The sequence below is a fragment of the Manis pentadactyla genome, chromosome 7, assembly GCF_030020395.1.
Source record: "Manis pentadactyla isolate mManPen7 chromosome 7, mManPen7.hap1, whole genome shotgun sequence".
Taxonomy (NCBI): domain Eukaryota; kingdom Metazoa; phylum Chordata; class Mammalia; order Pholidota; family Manidae; genus Manis; species Manis pentadactyla.
In genome coordinates, this window is record NC_080025.1 from 84879092 (window position 1) to 84900781 (window position 21690).

Sequence of the window (21690 nt, forward strand, 5' to 3'; positions counted from 1 at the left end):
ATCCAATGAGGGCTCACCAGATACTGTACTTAGTTAACAATGTTGTCCCTTAAGAGGTATTTTTAAAAATTGAACCCCATTGCTAAAAGCTAACACATGATAGACCCACAGCAGGGTAAAGGGGTGGTGTCGCTTCTTTAATTAACCAGGTCCCCACAGAGAAGTGTGGGGACAACCAGCCTTCACCCCATGCCTGGTACACTTCGCTCATTTATATTTATATTCTGACACTGATCGACCAGAGAAATAATACACAGATTTAAGGTTTATTCATTTTAACACTGGTCTAATCAAAACTGTAGAGGAAAAAATAAAATAGTAAATCACCCTTATCTAGAAAACTGAAAGATACAGGCATAGCTTGGAGAAACTGTGGGTTCAGCTCCTGACCACCGCAATAAAGCAAGTATTGCAATAAAATGAGTCAAATGAATTGATTCCCAGCGCATATGAAATTTATGCTTACACTATACTGTAGTCTACTAAGTGTGCAATAACACTGTATCTAAAAAAATGATGTACATACCTTCATTAAAAAATACTTCAATGATAAAAAATGCTGACTATCATCTGAACTTTTAGTGAGACATAATCTTTTTGCTGGGGGAGGGTCTTGCCTTGATGCTGATGGCCGTGACTGATCAGGGTGGTAGTTGCTGAAGTTTGGGGTGGATGTGACAATTTCTTAAAATAAGACAATGAAGTTTGCCACATCAGTTGCTTCTTCGTTTCATAAATAATTCCTCTGTAGCACGCAGGGCATTTTATCTACAGTAGAACTTCTTTCAAAATTGGATCAATCCTCTTAAACCCTGAAGCTGCTATAGCAACTGTAAGTTTACAAAATAGTCTAAATCCTTTGTTGTTATTTCAACAGTCCTCACAGCATTTTCACCAGGAGTACATCCCATCTCAAGAAACCACCTTTTTTCTTCATCCATAAGAAGCAACTCCTCATCTGTTATCATGAGATTGCAAACTTTATCATGAGATGAAAAGGTTTAAAATACTGCAGGAATTACTAAAATGGACGTAAGCAAATGGTTTTGAAAAAATGGCACTGAAAGACTTTGCCAGCGGTGTCAAAAATCTTCAATTGTAAAAAAGCACATATCTACAAAGTGCAATACAATGAGGCATGCCTGTACTCCACTAAGGAAATGACTGCGTTTACTTAGCATTATCTAAAGACAGCATTTCTCATACAAAGTTTGCAAGGAGAGTTGTCATAGTTCACTTATACAACAGATAATCTTTTAAAATTCATAAATTCACGTATGACTTAACATTTGCAAATATATTCTTTTGCTCTTGGTAATAACTTATCAATTCAAATAGACTTGGGCTTCTAGATTCCACAAGCCAACCAATATCAAGCAAAGGCCATGCTCCTTATTCTGGCAAGCTCAGTGTAGCTCTCCCACCCACTTCTCCAGACATGCACTCACCTTTCTATCCACCCCAACCTATTCCCAACTCCATGCTGTCCCTGGACACACATGACATTTAATTTCTTCACAACTACTCTTTGCCTGAAATTCCATATATCTATAATCTTTGTCCATTTTGTAAGCTATTTATTTTTCAAACTTGGGTTTTACGAAATTTTCCCTTCCCTGTCTCTTATAAGATAATCACTGCTTTCACTGTCATATATATATATACTATATATATATATATGTATATATATATATGCTTCTACTTTGCAGTAAGTTCACTAGATGAGAATTACTTATTTACATATAGGAAACAAGGAGCTTCAGGAGGGATGGGCTCACATGCTACTCATATTTGTTCCCCAGCATAGAGCACAGAGCTTGGCATAAAATGGGCACTAAATGCCTGCCAGTTTTACTTAATTGAACCCAATCAACACAAACTAATCAAGATAAGGATTACTTAATTCTGACTGTTTCTGGAGTCCCTGAAGTTGTGCAATGTAGTGGCTCTGAATGGACTATATTTCCTTTAAGAAAAAATGTATTATATATAGAACATGTATTATACACACAAACACAGATATTCCTCAACTTGAGATGGGGTTAAGTTCTGATAAATCCATCCTAAGTTGAAAATATCATTAAATTGAAAATGCTTATCCTACACCTAACCTACTGAACAGCATAGCTTAGATTAGCCTTCTTTAATGTGCTCAGAGCACTTACATTAGCCTACAGTTGGGCAAAATAATCTAACACAAAGTCTATTTTATAACAAATTGTTCAATATATCAGTTAATTCATTGACTACTATACTGAAAGTGAAAAATAGAGTGGTCACATGGGTACAGAACAGTTGTAAGAGTATTGGTTGTTTACCCTTTTGATTGTGTGGCTGTCTGTGAGCTGTGACTCACTGCCACTGCCCAGTATCATGAGAGAGGAGGTACTGCATATCCCTAACCCAAAAAAAGATCAAAAATAAAAATGCAAAGTATGGTCTTTACTGGATGTATATTAATTTCACATTATCTTAAAGGCAAAAGATCATAAGTCAAAGCATCATAAGTCAAGAACCGTCTGTGTGTATAGAGTGGACCTTTGAACAATTCAAGGGAAAGGGTTATTGACCCTCGTGCAGTCAAAAGTCCATGTATACCTTTTGATCCAAAGACTTAAGTACTAATAGCCCACTGTTGACCAGAAGTTTTACTGAAAACAAAGTCAACTAATACATACTCCATATGTTATTATACTGTATGCATACATTAAAGTAAGCTAGAGAAAATGTTTTTTCTAATTGTCTCAAATCTCCAAAAAACTTTCCGATCATTTATTGAAAAGCAACCTGCAGTGGATCTCTGGCAACTTGCTGCACTGGGAGAGTGACTGCATTGGGGTATGGGTGGGGACTTGATAATATGGGTAAATATAGTAACCACATTGTTTTTTTATGTGAAACCTTCATAAAAGTGTATATCAATCATACCTTAATAAAAATTTTAAATATAAAAAAACAGAAAAAAGAAAAGCAATCTGCATTTAAGTGGACCCATGAAGTTCAAACCCATGTTGTTCAAGGGTCAACTATTGTATATAAACACACAGACACACACATACATATACACATATATATATAATAGTTAATCCATATTGTTCCACCTGTTTTTGTCATCAGTACTGACAATGCATCAAAATCAACATAAACTATTTACAAGTAATATTTTATATAAATGATGTTCATGGATTTGCTGGCAGACAGATGCTATTAGAAACAACTACTAGTTAGAAATTTGTTCAGGCACTGCAGATTGAAGACATGTTCAGGCACAAGAGAGGAAAACAGAAGATGGTAACATAAAAGGATCTTAAAATAAAAGCTGGAAGCTAGAAGGTAATGCAGAGTTGTATAATAAGATCTTTCATATGAATGGGACCTTGATGAACATAAAGGTTGGCATAAAATTTTCTAAAATAAAATTTTAAGATACATTTTTGTATAATTAATATTTTAGTGAAAAGTATTTATAATTGCATATGTACCAAATATAAAACACATTTGAAGGGGTATAACAATTTCCACAGTACAACAAATAATGAAGACTTGTGTAGTAATTTAGCCAAAAATGACTGTGCTATTTCTATGTGCATGCGGATTATATTTGTACATGTATTTCTGTATGTATCTAGGTATGCACATACATGTGTGTGTGTATATACATATATGAGGAAGGGGAGGGATGTGCATCAGGAGAGGAAAGAGGACTGTGAGAGCGGAAGCCTCGGCATTCAGTACACACTTCCTGCACCCTTTCACTCACAGCATCACAGAACAGGAAAGTCTTGCCAAGAATATACTTAGGTGTTTCCACACAAAGGAATTTTGGAACACACAGTCCCACTTAAGGAGTCACACCTCCATCATTTCCTGCATGGCAAAGATAAGCACAATCACAAGTATAAATAAAACACTAAAGCAGAATGTTCCTGTTTTCTAAAACTATACTTTGAACAACTCTGCAAACAGCAAAACTGAAGGTTTTGCAACTATGCTATTGTCTCTGACAGCAGGTAGAAGCAGAGAAATGTCAGATGCAGAGAAGCTTGCAGTGTATATGCAGGTCCAAACAGGAAGAAGGAAAGGACACAGATCCAGGAGACAAACCCTTTGCCAGTGAGAGTCACTGGCTGCTCATACCAGGGTCACACCAAATAAGAGAAAACACTGGGCACTTACATATGCCAGGCACCACCTAAGTAATCTATCTTCAAGTTTATGCCAAGTTTTCTTTAAAATAACCTTAAGGTAGATACTAATATCATACCTATGGCATGGCGGAGCAACAAGAAACACAGAGAGATTAGAGATCACATTCTTCATAAATTAAAAAATTAGGTAAGAATCATGTTTGTTCAAAAGTCTGTTCTCAAATTTCTCATTTATTAAACATATATGCAAATGTGCACAAATATACATTTATTTAACTGCTTAGCAGTCAGTATTTGTATCATTTTAAACTATGTTGTGGGAAGTTGGGGTTCCTATGGCCAGGATCCTCACTGAACTTAAACCACCTGATGATGTAACTGACCTTTTGCTAGGCTACCACTTCCACACCTTTAGGCAATAGGCTATTATTGCCCTATATAGAGAGCTCAGCCCAGTGCTCTGGGTGGAGGCAGAGATGCTAGTGCTCGATCTACTGCTGGGAGAACAAGCTGGGTAAAAACTCTTTCACCCTAAAGAATGTTTGCTGTCATTTTCTTTGGTCACAGTGAATCCATAGCAAACTTGCTCGGGGCTGAAACCCACTGGCAAGACAATTGGTGAAAGTGGGCAAGGTTCAATGTTGACCAAGGAAAAAGGTTGCCCTTATTGGAGGGGTACTTCAGTGGGCTGCCCCTGTGAATGGGGAGACAGTGGATTGTCCCCCAATAGGTATGTGGCCTGAGGTGGCTTGCCTCCTAGAGGACTGGGCCCCACCCCAGAACTGGAGGCAAGTAGAGGTGATACCTGAGGCAGTAAGGATAGCCCTTGGTATAATAAGTAGGTCTTTTGAGAGACAGAGGGCCCGTGAGGCAGTGGGGACTGTGAGTTGGCTGCCTCTCAGAGTATTAAAAAGTCTACAGAAGAGAAAGACATGATCCTGAAAAGACCCAAGAAATGACGGCACAAGAATGCAAGCTGCAAACTTCTGTGGATTCCCTGAAGAAGGAAATGGCATTGATGTGAGAGGAGGCAGCACAAGAATGCCGGCAGTGAAGTGCCACTGAAGAGGTAAAAGATTCCTTGTAGAACAAGATGGCAGTGCTGCCAGGTGCTCTAAAGGAGGAAAAAGCCATCAAGGAAAAAGACAAACTCCTGAGGGAAGCACAGGCAGAGGTGGCATGAGAATGCCAGCTGTGAAGCATTGAGGTGAAGGTAAGAGAGCTGCTGAAGACTGAGGTAGCATTGCTGCGAGGCATGGTAGAAAAGGTAAAGGTTGTAACAGAAGATGCACTCAGGGGAGGGCAGAGAAAGGTGCCATCAGTCCCAGAAATGGAGAAGCTGGGGAAAGATGAAGGGATGGTGCTGGAGGCACTGACCCCTCCTGTACTGAAAGCATGCCCAGTTGTTGTAAAGAAACTAAAGACCCAGTAGCTGAAAGTTCCCCAAGGAGAAGAGCAGCCTCCTCTCCAGGTTGTGGAGCACTCTATGCTCCACCCCTATACTCAGGCTGAGCTGGTGGATTTGGGCTCCTGGTTTAGGCAGAAGCCCTTGGAGTCAATATCGGCTTGGCTCCTGCATCTGTGGAACTTAGGGGTAGGTGGAATTGTTTTGTAGGGATCAGAGATGGGAAAGCTGTCTTCCCTGACAGTGCAGCCTGCCTTGAGGCAGTGATTACAAAAAGCACATCAGACCCCAAGGAGTCACTCCTCTTTGATTGGCTTATGGCTGCACTTCATGCTGTGTGGCCCAATCAGGGTGATCTACCATCCTCTCCCGTTAGATGGCAGATGTATGCTGAGCTACAACAGGTGTTACGAGGGCTAGGCATAAGAAAAGCCATCTATAGTCCAGAGAATTATGGTCCAGATGAAAAGATTTTCACTACTGGGATGGGAAATAATGTGCTTCAAAAAGCTCCCACATCCCTCTTTGAGTCTTTAGTGGCCATTCTTTCCCCTCACTTAGGGCAGCCCATAAGCGAGGTGACACATACAGTAGCAGACTTAGGAGAGGCTGAAGCAATGAGAACACGAAAAGAAATAAGGTCTGCTACTCACAAGAAGACTTTAAAGGGCCCCATAAAGGTTACAAGGACCCAGATGTGGGTTGATTTAATATGGATGGGAGCAGATGGAAGGAAATTAGATCAGAAGTCAAATAGGATCCTACTAGAGCTTTGGTAACAACTGAAACCAGAGCAGCAGTTCCAGCCATTAAGACCAAAGAGGCAGAGGTCAGAGACAGAGCCACGAGCCCAGCCTGTGTGTTTACAAGACTTCCTGCTGGAGAATGAGCCAACCTCACTCGAGCCCACACAGGAAGATGATTGAGAAATATGGTTTGACTGAGGGGAAGATCGAGGTATCTGCCCTGAGGGACCAGGGGGGAACCGGAGGCCACATTTTGAAATAGCTATCCTTTGGTCCCCAGTGAACATACAATGTGTCCTGGCTCTGGTGGACACAGGGGCTGAATGTTCACTGATTCATGGTAACCGTGAGTAGTTTCCTGGGAACCCTACTATCATAGATGGATATGGGGATAAAGCAGAATGAAACAAGTCCAAATCCCTTTGGAAATAGAGCATCTATCCCTGAAAGAGTATACTGTGTATACATCTTGAATCCCTGAGTATATTTGATGATTGATATTCTGCAGGGTCTATGGTTGCAGACCACTGCAGGTGAGTTCAGACTGAGAGTACGTGTGGTGAAGGCAGTTCTTAAGGGATATGCCAGACACCTGCCCATAGTTTTGCCTGTGCCTCAGTGGGTGACTACTAACAAACAATACAAATTGCCCGGAGGGCATAAAGAGATTGGAGAAACTCTCCAGGACCTGGTAAAGGTAGGTATTATAAAGCCCACCCATAGTCCTTTCAATTTCTCAGTGTGGCCAGTAAAAAAGCCAGATGGCTCCTGGAGTATGACTGTGGATTACAGAGAACTGAATAAAGTCATAACCCTATGCATGCAGCTGTCCCCTCTATTGCAGGCCTGATGGATACCCTCAGCCATGAACTAGGAACATACCATTATGTGGTAGATTTTGCTAATGCCTTCTTTTCCATTGACATTGAGCAGGAAAATCATGAACAGTTTGCCTTCACATGGGAAAGACAGCAATGGTCTTTCACTGTCCTTCTGCAGGAATACCTCCACAGGCCCACCATCTGTCATGGACTTGTAGCCCAGGACTGGCTACATGGGAGAAACTGCCAACGGTACAACTGTATCATTATATTGATGATATCATGCTCACATCTGATTCTTTTTCAGATCTAGAAGGTGCAGCACCTAGACTGCTGCAACATTTACAGGAGAAAGGATGGGCTGTGAACAGTACCAAGGTTCAGGGACCTGTTTGTCTGTGAAATTCTTGGGGATCATCTGGTCGGGTAAGACCAAAGTGATACCAGAAGCAGTTATAGACAAAGTCCAGGCCTTTCCTAACCCTACAACTGTAGCATTGCTACAGGAGTTTCTGGGTCTTCTAGGCTACTGGAGAGTGTTTATCCTGCACTTGGCACAAATTCTGAAGCCCTTATACCAGTTGGTATGAAAGGGTGTCAGGTGGGACTGGGATGAGACATGTGCATCTGCCTTTACTACAGCAAAATGGGCAGTCATGGCCGTTCAGGGCTGAGTGTGATAGACCCATCAAGGCCCTGTGAGCTGGATGTTCATGTGACTGAAGATGGTTATGGCTGGGGTCTCTGGCAGCAGCTTGAATGAACTTGCCAACCTGTTGGCTTCTGGTTACAACTCTGGAAAGGGGCAGAGGTACAATACACTGATAGAAAAACAACTGGCTACCATGTATCACACATTGCTGGCTACAGAACCATCACTGGAATGGCCCCATAAAGGTAATAACCACCTATCCCATCTTGGGGTAGGTATGAGACTGGACCCAAAAGGCAAGGAGTGGTGTGGCACAAATGCCCACACTGGCCAAGTGGAGTACTTACCTCCAGCAGCGTAATGCCCTCTGTAGTAGCCCCTTGAGAGAAGAACTCCAGCATTTATTGGGGCTGGTGACATATACTAGTGAAAAGCAGGAAAAACTTGCTTTTGAACCATTAGTAGCAGAGAGTCCCTATCGGAAGGGAAGAGCCCTTATACCAGAAGATGCATGGTACACAGATGGTTCCAGCCGTGGTAGCCCCCAAAATGGAGGGCCATAGCTTTCCACCCTAAGACTGAGACAATATGGATGGAAGACGGTGAGGGGAAGAGCAGCCAATGGGCAGAGTTGAGGGCCGTGTGTCTTGTGATCAGCCAGGAGCCCTCCCCTATAGCTGTCTGCACTGACAGCTGGGCTGTCTATCAGGGCTTGACCCTGTGGCTACCAAAATGGTACCATGCCAACTGGCTGGTTGGTCACTGACCCCTTTGGGGGCAAGAATTGTGGCAAGACTTATGGGCCTGTGGTCAGACTAAAATAATAACAGTATACCATGTGACAGGTCATTTGCCACTGGCATCCCTAGGAAATGATGAAGCAGATAAATTGGCCCAGATTATGTTGAATAGAAGGAAAGCCTGCCTCTGATGCAGCCCAATGGTTACATTAGTGTTTGTTGCAGGCGGGGCAAAAGACAATGTGGGCTGTAGTCCACTGTGCCTCAGCGTTTGAACGAGAGACCCTGAAAGAGAGCTCTGAGCCCCGTAGACATGTTAACACACATGGCTGCCTCCCGTATACACTGCAAGTACAAACCAAGGAAGAATCACTGAAACCGAGGTTCTGCCACCAGAACACTATCTTGCTGCCAGCAACAACTGCATTGAACCCCGGAGACTCCATTGAGTGGACGTGGCCTTGGACCTTTTGACACATGGACCAATGATGGCTGGCTCTCCTGGCACCTTGGAGACAAGGCCTGGAAGCTGGCCTCCTGTGTATTCCTGGAATAACAGCAGAGTGGCCGCCAAAGGTCACGGTAGTATATCCTGAATGGCCAGAAGATAGGAGCATCTTACCGAGTTTTGTTTGATCATTATGGCCAGTGCATGCACCTCCAGTAGCACTATATATAGACCTTTCAGTAACCCCCACGGGGAAAGGAGTAAAAGTATGGTATACTAGTCCTGAAAGGGACCCCCTTCCTGCTACAGTCCTATCACAGGACCACTCTCTTGCATGCATGCTACCTAATTGACAAGATTTGCCTATGTTGGTGTCATTAAAACATGTGTCTTGTCATCCCTAAGGTCTTTACAGCTTGGGAACTCCCTCTGGCTTGAGGATTATTATAATTTTTGTTACCTGTATCAAAATCTTGTTATATCTTAATTTTTGTTATTATCTCTGAGTTGTTGTTATCCTCTGTTGCTGTTGTGGAATCTGGTTACATTGCTCCAGCTTTCTCACACAGGGACCATTGTGAAAGATTGAAAGCATGTAGACTGTAAGGCGAGAATCCTGGAGGGGTAGAGTGTGGGGTAGTTGGGGTTCCTATGGCCAGGATCCTCACTGAACTTAAACCACCTGATGATGTAACTGGCCTGTTGCTAGGCTACCGCTTCCACACCTTTAGGCAATAAGCTGTTATTGCGCTGTATAGGGAGCTGGGCCCAGTGCCCCAGGTGGAGACAGAGACACTTGTGCTCGACCTACCACCGGGAGAACAAGCCGGGTAATAAACCCTTTCACCCCAAAGAACGTTTGCTGTCATTTTCTTTGGTTACATTGAATCCATAGCGAACTTGCCTGGGGCTGAAACCCATTGGCAAGACATATGTGTTCAATTCCTTGCAGCTAGCCTCTTTCACTGTCAGGGGAAGCACCTGAATACAGTGGATCCTTCTGACATTTGCAGTTGCACTCTCTGAATTTGGTGGAGAAAATTAAAATAATATTTAAATAATAAATCGAACAGGCACTGTTTGTGTTCTGACGCCATTCTTTATCAGGCACAATATAAACATACTTGCAAACACATCCAACTATGATACTCAGAATATCTTATTGCCACTGCTTTTATAAACCAAGGGTTAATTTTTTACTCAATGGGGTACAATTAGAAAGCCCTGCACTGGCCATATACTGTAAGTTAAATTATCCCACTGCATAATCAGTGCCTGTGCCTGATACATTTACTTGGGAAAATTAATTTTCCATCAAGCTCTCCCTATAGTTCTAAGTTAGGTACTTGGGCAGCGTGCTGCATTTCTACCCCTACGCACACAAACTGTCTGCTTACTAGTCCCTGTTTCAACAACCACATTCTGGGCTGTCCAACATTTTCGTGTCCCTGGAAGGTCCATGGGAGCAATCTAAGTAGAAGGTTGCCTTGACAACTCAATTCCTAGGTCAACTTACAAAGGTTCAGGACAGTGGACCTCCACTGTTCCCTAGAAATTCAGGAGGATATTGCACTTAAACTTTTTGCCAGCCCATGGCATCTCCCATGTAAGAGCAAGGAAAAGTGGATATGCAACAACCTAATTTATTAACCAGACCAGTCAGCTAAACACCAGGTGTGTGATACACTTGAAAATCTCACAAGCCAGCAACCTCAATCTAACCTTTAATATATCAGAGCATATTCTTCCACTTCATGGTAGTGTTTTCACCCCCACACTCTCTCCCAAGGTGTTGTCTTCAAGGTGGAACAAACCAGACCAATTGTAGGCCCATTTCTATTTATTTTTTGCTTAATTTTCATGTGTGCTTTATCCTTACAAAGCACCTGTCCTTACTGTGGGTCTTATCACCAGAGCAACAGGAAGTAGAGCATGTGCAGCACAGCCTGGACTGAGACTTTGAACTCTACCACCTAGGCTTTCTACCTGCTCTTGCTACTCTACTCATATGATGAACAGAATGTGGATCCCTCACTAGAGAAGACATGCAAATGGCAAGCAAGCAGATGAAAAGATGATGCTCAACATTATATGTCCTTAGGGAACAGCAAAATAAAAACAATGAGATATAACTACACACCTACTAAAATAGCTGAAAATTCAAAACATTGACCATACTGGTGAGGATGTGAACCAACAGGAACTTTGGTCCATTGCTGGTGGGAATTAAAATGGTAAAGCCACTTTGAAAGACAGTTTGGCAGTTGCTTACAAAACTAAGCACACTCTTGCCATATGGTAAAGCAATCCAGCTCGTTGGTATTTACCTAACAAAGTTGAAAACTTGTGCCAGGGATTTGTAGCAACTTTATTCAATAATTTTGGAAGCAATCAAGACATCCTTTAATAGGTAAATGGATAAAATGTACTACATCCATACAATGGGATATTATTCAGTGATAAAAAGTAATGAGCTATCAAGCCATGAAAAGACATGGAGCAACTTAAATGCACAGTACTGAGTAAATGAGATCAACCTGAAAAGGCTACAAACTGTATAATTCCAACTATACGACATTTTGGAGAAAGCACAAGTATGGAGACAATAAAAATATCAGTAGTTTCCAGGGATTTGGGGGGGAAAGGGGAAATGGAGGAGGTGGATGAATAGGTGAAGCATAGAGAATTTTTAGGGCAGTGAAACTATTCTGTATGATACTATAATAGTGGATACATGCATTGGTGCACACATGTAATTATATATTTGCCCAAAACCATGTACATTACAGTGACTAAACCCTAATATAAACCATGGACTTCAGTTAATAATAACATATCAATATTGGCTAATCAATTGCACAAAAGTACCACACTAATTAATGAAAGATGTTAATAATAGGGGAAAGTGGGAGAGACTCAGCAAGTATATGGGAAATCTGTACTTTCTACTTCATTTTCCATAAACCTAAAACTGCTCCAAAAATAAAGCCTATTAAAAATATTGTTTAAAAGAATGTGGATGTTGTGACTGTTTCCTCTTTTCTCTCCTTGTTTTGTTGCACCTCTTACAATGTCTCTTTCTTTCCCAGTGTTAGTAGTGGTACCTAGCTTCTCTTGACTTCACTGACGTCACTCAGTAAATGCTATGTGGACCATCTCTCTGTGATTTCTCATGGGTCACAGAGCTCCCCTCAATATTACCCTATTACATGTATCATTTGAAAGTTATTGTCCATACAAAGAGACACACTTGTATTTTTCCTGTCTGCCCATATATCTTTTCTCATAGTATAATTTTGATACAATAACATGAGACCAATAAAAATGAGACCCCACCCAAAGATTATGGCTTCACATTGCAAACTATGCAAAACATAAATTAGCTTAATACCTCTGGAAGATGAAAGAATATCCTTTGGTTCAATCCAATTACGTAGCAGAAGCAAAAGATTATTTCTTAACATCATTGTTTTAAGTACAGCCATGTTTCCCCCACTCTTTCCCAATATGTTTTTAACTATTATATCATTTCCTCTAACATTACCTTTCTTATTCCCTGGGTACCTGGGGATTAAATCCAAATTCCTTTATTTTTTATCATTTTAATGCATTCTAAAGTGTCAAGTGTAAAGTTCTGATGAAGAAAATTAGAAAAAAATCTCTACCTTATGACTCATTAGCACCTCTAACTGACACTCCATGATGCTCTTGTGATAGGAAAGATGTATTTTCCCAGTTGCCACTTCCCCAGTGCTTCTTTCACTAAGGACCACTCTAAGATGGCCCTGTGTCCATTTCAAGTGAGGCTGCTCTATAAATTCACCAGACTGAGAAGCTTCCACACCCCCTTTTCCTCACTGTCCAGTGTCACCATTCTAACTTACATCAGAGGTTGAGAGGCTTCACTTCCTCCTAAAAGGATCCAAGGCATATCACACCTCCCTAGTAACCTGACGAGACTGTCAGCATCTCATCCCACCACCATCAGGACAGTTCTTCAGGTAGGAACAATAGGTAGAAAAGTCTAGGATGTGATATTCTACAGTCTCTTCATCACAGTCCTGATTGGCGCCTCCTTTATTTTGCAAACCAGGTAGTTACCTACAATTTGCCTAAGGAGCGATCTGAGTTACCATAGTCTCCTGAAATATTAAAGCTTACCAAAATGAATGAGCTTTTGACTTCTTCATCCAAATAATCAGTAAACTAAGGAATTCTGAGCATTAACTGTGCTATGTATGCTGAGAAAGAAGAGTAGGAAAACAAGACATAAACTGTGTAGTCTTAACAATTTATTTAAACGATCAACTAAGAACTAAAACTAAAGAATGCACAAACCAAAATAATTCTACTATAAAAGCATTTAATTTGGAAGGCAGAAGTGACAATGTGAATTGCAAGAATGTGAAATTTCAGATTCTTAAGACATCCCCCGAGACACAGCATAAAAGGAACCTGAATTTGTCACTCAAAATATTTTTATGAGACATTTTATGACATTTGGGCCATGCTGTCTACATAAAAGGAACAATAGCCAAATTAATTTTTTTAAAAAAGACAAGCCTATAATAACTTCTATTTCTAGACTTATTTTGTTTATTTTTCATGGTGTCCCTTAATTGGAGAAGACAGATAAATGTGTTGGATCAGGAAAATTCCTGCACATTATGGAATTTTTAGGGGAGGAAAAGATAAAGAATGGGAAGAAAACTGACATTTTTTGAGTGTTTACTATGTTTAGGGCACTGTGGTAGGTACTTCCTATTTACTACCTATTAAAACTTCATAAATGCTCTCTCATTTCAGAACTGTCACCATCCTAATGTGAGAAAAATAAAGTCAGAGAGCTTAAGTAACTAGAGACAAGATTTAAACAGTGGTTTCTGTGATCCCAAAGTCCATGTTCTTTCATTCCTCAGAGCTCCCTTTATAATAATTTGTTATAATTTATCTAGCACTCTAACTGTATCAATTTGTAATTTCCAGTGCATTTACAAAAAAAAAGAAAAAGAAAATGATGCTTTAGAGAAAGCTAGAGCACGTTCCTGGACTTGCTCCAGGTCATAAAATTAAGTAACCATTGTACTATATAATAGAATAATGGCAGCGATAAAACCTACCATTTACTGTAAGTTCTAATAAGCAGTCTACTAGCACATTACATACATTCCCATATTTAGCCCCCAGGAAAACCCCTATGGAATACATATTACTTATCTATATTGAAGATGGAGGAGAAAGACTGAGGGGAGGTGAAATGATTTCATAGCTGGCATGGGATAAAATATTTTGATCCATGTTGCTCTGGATTAATTGACACTGATGCCCACATTCTGCCCACTCTGTGCTTTCCCCAGCCTCCATTTAATGAGCAAACTGTGTTGCATTCCAAATGAAGGGAAACTGTAAGCACAACTGAAATGCGAAATACTTTCAATAGGTAGTGCCACCCTCATGCCACCCTACTACCTGGAAAGACATCCTTCTTTCCTTTGTTATTTAATGAATGGTAGGGTTAGGACTGACATTTTTCCATATACATTGCAGAATATTTTATATTAGTACAAGCCCATGAAAGAAAAAGAAAAGGATAACACTTATTTTTATTTTATACTGAAACAAGGGATTATTTTATGCACAATTAACTGTGTAAAGGATACAGTGATTATTGTTAATACTATTGTCCTGCATTGGATGAACATACTTCAAAAGTGTTCAGTGTAAGAAGTAATTTTCTTGAGAGAAACCGCATCTGTAAATACTCTCATAACCTCAATTCTGAACAATGGCTAGTTTGCATCTGTTTCCTGAATTTCAGTGTTTCACTATTACAAAAACAAATTCAATTGCTTCATTAAGATCTTCTTGAAAACACATCTCCATCTCAGAAGTTGATAAAAGTTGGATGTTTTCCCTATTTTCTGTCTGACTCATGTTAAGTCAATCACATTTTGCTCAATGCGTTGATATTCTTAATTTAGAATTGCCAGGTGAACTATAGCTGACCATAATTATTATTGAAACAATTCCATATTCTAGAATATTAAAATGTGAAAAACTAAAAGTCTATCACTTGTCAATAACAATACTCATCCTTCAATAAGTGCTTTATCTCAGTGTATATGAAATATGCTTTACAATTATTCACACAATTTACCTTCCAAATAGCTGTGACACAAAACTATTGAAATATTTAACTTTTATATTTTAATAAATATTGTAACATCTTATATTCTGGCTTTTTCTCTGTTAAAAAAAAACAACAATGTCGTAAAGGCACTTAAATACCACTTGGTTATTCAGCTTTCTCAATTATACCTTTTCCACAACCTTGTCTACTATTCAATTAAGTTTATATCTCTACCACTCTACTAGACATATCCTTTCCCAAAACACTGTGGATTATCTTATCAGTTCCTCCCTTTACTTAATCTTTTCTGAAATATTTCACAATTCCTCTCCAGGCTTTTAGAAATGTTTTATACTATTTACTATACTTCTTCCATTTTGTACCTATTGCCATTTTCCTGGGACCTATTTAGACCATGCTTTTTCAGGTTCTTTCACTAGTTTTTCTCCCATAGTGGCGCTTTAAATCTCAATATTCTCTGTGAAGTATTCTAGCCCTTCTCTTCAATATTTTTCTTCTATTGATCACTCTCCCTACCATGCTTTGAAATATAATACATATTGAGTTCCAAGCCTACACCTACAGCCTAACTATTTCTCTTCAAGTACCTACTCATTCACGAACTTTCCCATTAGATCTATTCATCTGAATGGATTATTGTTACCTCAACGTCAGTATATCTGAATTAATTTGATATTCTTCTTCCCCATCCCCAAGAAGGTTGCTCTTCCTTCTTTCAAATCCTGTATCTCAAGTAACTGAGTGCAGATATAATGGGATCTTGATAGTACTATTTCCTCCTCTCCCTGGCACTGGGTCCTCTGTACCCTAAATCTGACCAAACTCTTCTGCAATGTGACGACCCCACTTCCTCTACTACTCTGCACTTTTATGGTCCTAGTTTTCCTTCCCTTTGCTTCTCAGTCCCTCTCAACCTTTTAATTTATCTCTCTCCATTCTGGGCAAAAAATATGTCAGTCCTTTTCCCCAAGTCTGTAAAGGCTTCCACCTGCATTTGGTTACACTTCAACTTTACCATAGTCTTAAGGTTTTTCTACATCTTAGTCCCAACTCATCTCATTAGCATTAAATCCACTAATTTACACCAAACATCTTGGACTTGAGTTGTACTTCAAGACCTAAGAATGCTGTCATACCCGTTATTTTTATTTTTCTCTATTCCCTTTAGCTGGAATGGACTTCCACTCTTTCTTCAGTAAAAATGCACCTCACCCTTCAAAGTCCAGATCAACATTAACTCCTCTTTGAAACCCTCCACAATCGTCTTTATCAGATAAACAACCTCTCTGCTCTCACAGTGTTTTGTTCATGAGTATGGTATGCCATGTCATAACTGTTGTATATTTACATTATTGTTCAACTGTGAGTTTCTTGAGGGCAGGGATGACAATATTCTAGTCTGCCTTTACCACAGTGACTTCATATAAGTCGCACAGTTGAATCCTCAAGAACTATCTGTTGTGAGTTGACTTAAGTTTTCATATAATGTACACTATACATTAAACTTTCATACACACTATAAATAACATCATAAACCTTATATATTATGTACATATATACACTACATACACATATTAATACACCATGTATGCATATATATGTGTTCATGGTGTATGTGCATATGTGTACATACATATGAAGCACTTTAGGAATGAAAAAGCCCTTAGATATAATTTTTTATGATCAATGAATATTACAAAATAGAAAACCAAGAACCAAAGTCACTGGATGACTTTGCCAACATTCTATAGCTTGTTAATTATAAATACAGTGTTAAAGTTCTTGTCCTAGTTCCTCACCCAGTGAACTTTTCACTCCATCACTTTAATTCAATGATCTCACCAGTAATGTGACTCCCTATAATCAGCTATACCAAGACTAAGCTTATCCCCCTGGAATAGATATCCTGGACTGTCTCACCTCATTTCATCTCTCAGTTCCCTTCCTGACTCTTTATTTTCATCAGGTGGGGAACACTTATGACTATCATCTCTATACTTTCATTTACAGTGTATCTATTTCCTTTAGATAGTCCCTACTTCCACTGATAACTACTCTCAATTGCTTTACAGATATGGTATAGTCTCTTTTCTTTCTGGGAAAAAAAAGAGGTCATCATTCTCCTCTCCAGTTTAATTCATCATTTTTTCCTACCAAACTGAGGATCATCGTAATAGATGGCATTATCATCTTCATCATAATAGCTTATATTTGCACATGCACCTAAATTTGAAGTTTACAGATTACCTTCTTGTAGCTTATTCAATTGACCTCCATACAATATGAATAGTCAGACAAAGAGATCATAACATTTGTATGCAGCTGAGAAAACTAGAGGTCAAAAGTTAAGTGAACTTCCCATGTTCTTACCTAGTAAGAGCTAGAGCTGGAACTGGCACTGGAACATATCTTTGCTCCATATCCTTGCTCCTGAGAGCTTTCCACTATTTTAAATTGTTTATTGGCTTGTGTTCCCACCATGACATTTATGTTGTCATATATTGGCACGTCAGATGCTGCACAGGGAATGTTGCCTAGACTCTTCATTCTGAATTACTGCTTGGCTCTTGTTACTGTAATCGTATAAATTTCAACCAGGCAAATACTGTTTGTCCAACACTTACCTGAGCTCTTACCAGCATTCAAATAATATCACTTAATGGTAAACTATAGTTTGATTAGTGTTTGTTATGACTGAGCTTTTGAAAAGTAAAGCCATGGCTTTAACTAAATTAGAGCTCTTCCTCTTTGTTGTAAATTGAAATAAATTAATTTGATTTCATTGGCACTCACAAATCACTGATCTTTAAACTGCAAATGTTAACAAGAATGGTTAACACTAACATTCAAACGGCTTTTCTAAACGTGTGTCTGTGTTATTTCCTGCAACCTTGTGAGGCAATTAGGTACTTTGGCTTTAAATAAATGTATGCTCAATCTCCTCCCTGAGTTGCCAGCTAGAAGCAACTTCTTTAAAAATTGAGGATATCAGTGTAATTCAGTGTAATAACCAGTAGAGTAGACTGATGTGTTTCTGCGCTAAGGGGCTATTGACAGCTGAAGCCCGGGAAAGAGACGCACTCTACTCTGAAACTTGTTTGCAATCCCACGATGAATACACACTTTCCCTCCATTCTAACTGCATCTTTCACTTAATTTTTTGGCATTGCAAAAAAAAAAAAAAAAACTCGTAATTTATCCTAGCCCTCAGCAATAGGAACAATATTTCCCACTTTATTCCTATCAACATTTCAAGTATCAAGTCTGCTGAAGAATTCTCTGTGTCCTTCAGAGGAGGAGCCGCTAGAGAGGGGGAAGTAATGCCGCACTTGGTATTGTTTTCCTGCCTGTCACTGCCCCACTACGACCTCTAGTCAGCACTTTGGCTGGAGGGTCTGAGGGACAATTAGTTGCTGCTTTTGTGGGTTGGCTGAAAACAAAGCAAAAGGATTCTCAAGGCAAGAAAAGTTTAAGCCTAAACATCCTACCAGCTGTACGCTTTAAAAATCCCACAAATCACTTTTTAAGAATTGAGCTTTACACAGAAGGTCTCGGCGAGCTCACTGGAGCCCCATTTGCCTTTAACTGTTAGAACTGCCTTCACCTGGCTTGTTTCCACGTGTCCCACATACCACAAAGCTGTACTTAACAAATTCAACTCTACATCCACATCCATCACAGCACTGGGCAAAAAACACGGAATAAAGACTGGGGCTTAACTGATTACCTGTTCTTTGCCAAATACACATCTGGGAAACTCCCAAGTAAAATGAAAATCCAGAGGTTAAAAATACCGCACTTCATCATGAAAGTGCAGTGTCGGTCGTCCTCATTAACTACAGAGCTGCGAGAGAAACGGCATCGCAGCGCTCACTAAGGCTTCTTAGTTAGGTTTTACTTTCCCAGTGGCATCGGACGTGACCTAATTCTCTTCCTGGGGAATCACACTTTTTACCTTAGGATCCCGGCACACCCGGGCCATCAGGAAGCATAGGGGTCCCCTCCTGCAGCCCCGCAGTTTCGCAGTGTGGACCCAGATGTGCAGATGGGAAGGCGGGCGAACTCCGTCGCACTTACCAGTCTTCCACAGATAGACGGTGTCGCCCCGAGCCTCGCCGCGAGCCGCGGCCCCGTCGGCGCCCGGGCGCAGCAGCACGAGCAGGAGCAGCGGCGGGGGCAGCACCCGAACCCCCCGGCGCGGGCCCGCGGCTCCCGGGCGCCCGGACGCGCCGCGCCTCGCCGGCAGCCCCATGGCGCGCGGCCGCTCCGGGGTCCGGACCGAGCGCAGTAGGCAGCGAGTTTGGCTTCGCCCTCCGAACGTCTTGCCGAGGAGTACAGAAGGCAAAGCTCTTCCCGCTATTGTTCAGTTCGGGTGAACAGGAGAGAGAGCGCATTTAACAGCCGGGAACAAAAGCGTCCGCGGCGGCCGGGGCTGCCGCCGCCACCGCCTCCGGCGGAGATGCTACCGCGGCTGCCATTCCGCGCACAGTGCGGGTCCCGGCGGCGAGGGAGGCGGCCGTCCGCAGGGCTCAGCTGACTGGGCAGGCTCTCCAGGCCCGGGAGGCCGCGCAGCCCCCGCCGCCAGCGGGAGCGAGGAGGGGGCGGGCGCCGACGCGAGCGACGGGCTGCAGGCGGGGGCGGCGGGCGCGCGACGGCGAGAAAGGGAGCGAGCGCGGGGAGCGGGGACACCCGGACCCCGCGCCCCCGCCCGGGCCACTCCCGTGCACGTGGTGCGAGGACAGACGTTTGCAAGGATTCACCAATAAAAAGAATCATCGCCCGAAAGGTTCCAGCATGACAAATAACGGGCACTGAAACTCATCGTCACCCAAGGAGTCAAATGCTACATCTAGTGGCATTTTGTTCTTAGGGTGTATTTACACAAAGCATTAGGGTTTATAATTTACTTTTAGGCGGTGGCATCTGAATTACTTTATTGGGGAAGCAGTATTTATGATCAGATGTGAAAAAACAAAGTAAAATAGCAGCGATGTTTACAGTGCTGTCAAAATGCATTGAAAGACTTTAATTTTTTTATTTAGTAATCTTCTCAATGAGCAGTACTACTGTCACAAATCAAAGTACATTGTCTTTTAGTAGCCTTTAAACTGAGTTAGTACTTAATAAGTATTCACAAAGCTATCTAGTTACATGGATAAAATTTTACCAAAACTAATCAGAATATTGTATTTCATATATGAAGTAAGCCCTTTATCTACTTCTCTCTGTCAAAAACATATCACCTTTAAGTATCCACACAGTGAGTGAAATTAAAGGAAGCAGTGAGTTTCCATTATTTGGACATCTCCAAATTAACAAATTCTTTACTTAAAATTCCCTGACACTAATTTCTCTAAAGAAAAATGCCTTTCATAATCTAAATGATCTAATGAGTTTGGGTCTTTTGTTCTTTGTGTTTCCATTTCTTAAACCAGTAGTAATAGGGGAATGTGTGTGAAGTCATAATGTTTTGCCTTTTTCTCTTTCTTTCCCCCATAATAACCTCTTACAATTCATTTCCTACTAAAGCTAAAATATGATCAAGACATTTAGCCAATTAAAAACTCAGCAAACAGAAAGTCAAAGAAAAACATTCACATCCGGTCAGCAATATTTGGCCAAGTAAAATAAAATTTAAAAAGCAGGAAAACTACTCTTTATGAATTTACTCCATCAACACAGGCAACCTAAGAGTTTAAAAGGAGGAAGCTACTGTTTTCTGAAAGAGGAAACCTTCCTTCCATAAAGCTCTCTTGGGACGCCTGTCATTTTGCAGATCATTCCAGACACAGCCCTTCTTGCATGCATTAGATTAAAAGCAGGTTTGATCAAATAATTCCGAGGTCCTGCCTGTTTAAGTATTCTGACATCAGAGGAAATTAGCAATGTTGAAGGTTGCAAATTCAGTCTTTGTTTACTTTCCACACTGTTAGGCCTCTAAAAGGGAATTAAAAGCTCAGAGAGCCCTAGCTCTGTGAGTCTGTGATTAGGAGAGATAACCTAGTGTGGATTACTATTCCTTTCCTGGTGAAAAACAGGCAACAATCAAAAGATTATAGGTTGATAATGGATACAAAGGAAGCCCGTTCTTAACTAACGTAGGAGCTCCCTGAGGGAGCACTTGCTTCAGCAGTGTTTTCCTATCCCGTGTGTTTTTATTTCCCAGCTACTGTTAGGGCCCTGAAACCCTCCAACTCTGGCACAGGGAGGATTTCAAACTGAAAGTGCTCCGTTGATATCAGCCCAGTCTAAACATTCTTGGGAAGTTCCAAATCAATTCACCAAGAAGAAGTTCATTATACAATAGAAGACACAGTCTCTAAGGAGTAAAGTTAGTACTATGTAATGTGTGGGGTAATTACTTAGCACTTTCAAAAACCCTCAGACGCTACAATTAATAACTTAATGTCAAAAGAAAATTTAAGATACTGATCTTTATATTTATCCATGGCTGAATGACAATTACTCAATTGATCAATAGTTTAAACATTCTAGCTACAACTTCAAGCACTGTACACAAGAGCAAAGGACCACTTCTAAGTCAGAATTTGCTGCCACTCAAAACATACCAGGGTGAAC

General features: G+C 40.8%; 1 protein-coding gene across 5 annotated transcripts in view; it reads right to left on the reverse strand.

Moving 5' to 3' along the window:
- THSD7A (thrombospondin type 1 domain containing 7A) overlaps positions 1-21690 on the reverse strand; it is an 809828-nt gene that overhangs the window by 441754 nt on the left and 346384 nt on the right. For 3 of the 5 annotated variants that reach the window (XR_008998498.1, XM_057504554.1, XM_036894464.2), the window contains exon 1: positions 19189-19816. The exons of 1 other annotated variant lie outside the window; for it this stretch is intronic. Coding sequence is in view for 2 of the 4 variants with exons in the window: in XM_057504554.1 (XP_057360537.1) it covers positions 19189-19363 (175 nt within the window). In the remaining 2 variants the exon portion in view is untranslated. Of the gene's footprint in view, positions 1-19066; positions 19817-21690 lie in introns of those variants that run through there. One more of the 5 variants, XM_057504556.1, reaches the window with a different exon arrangement.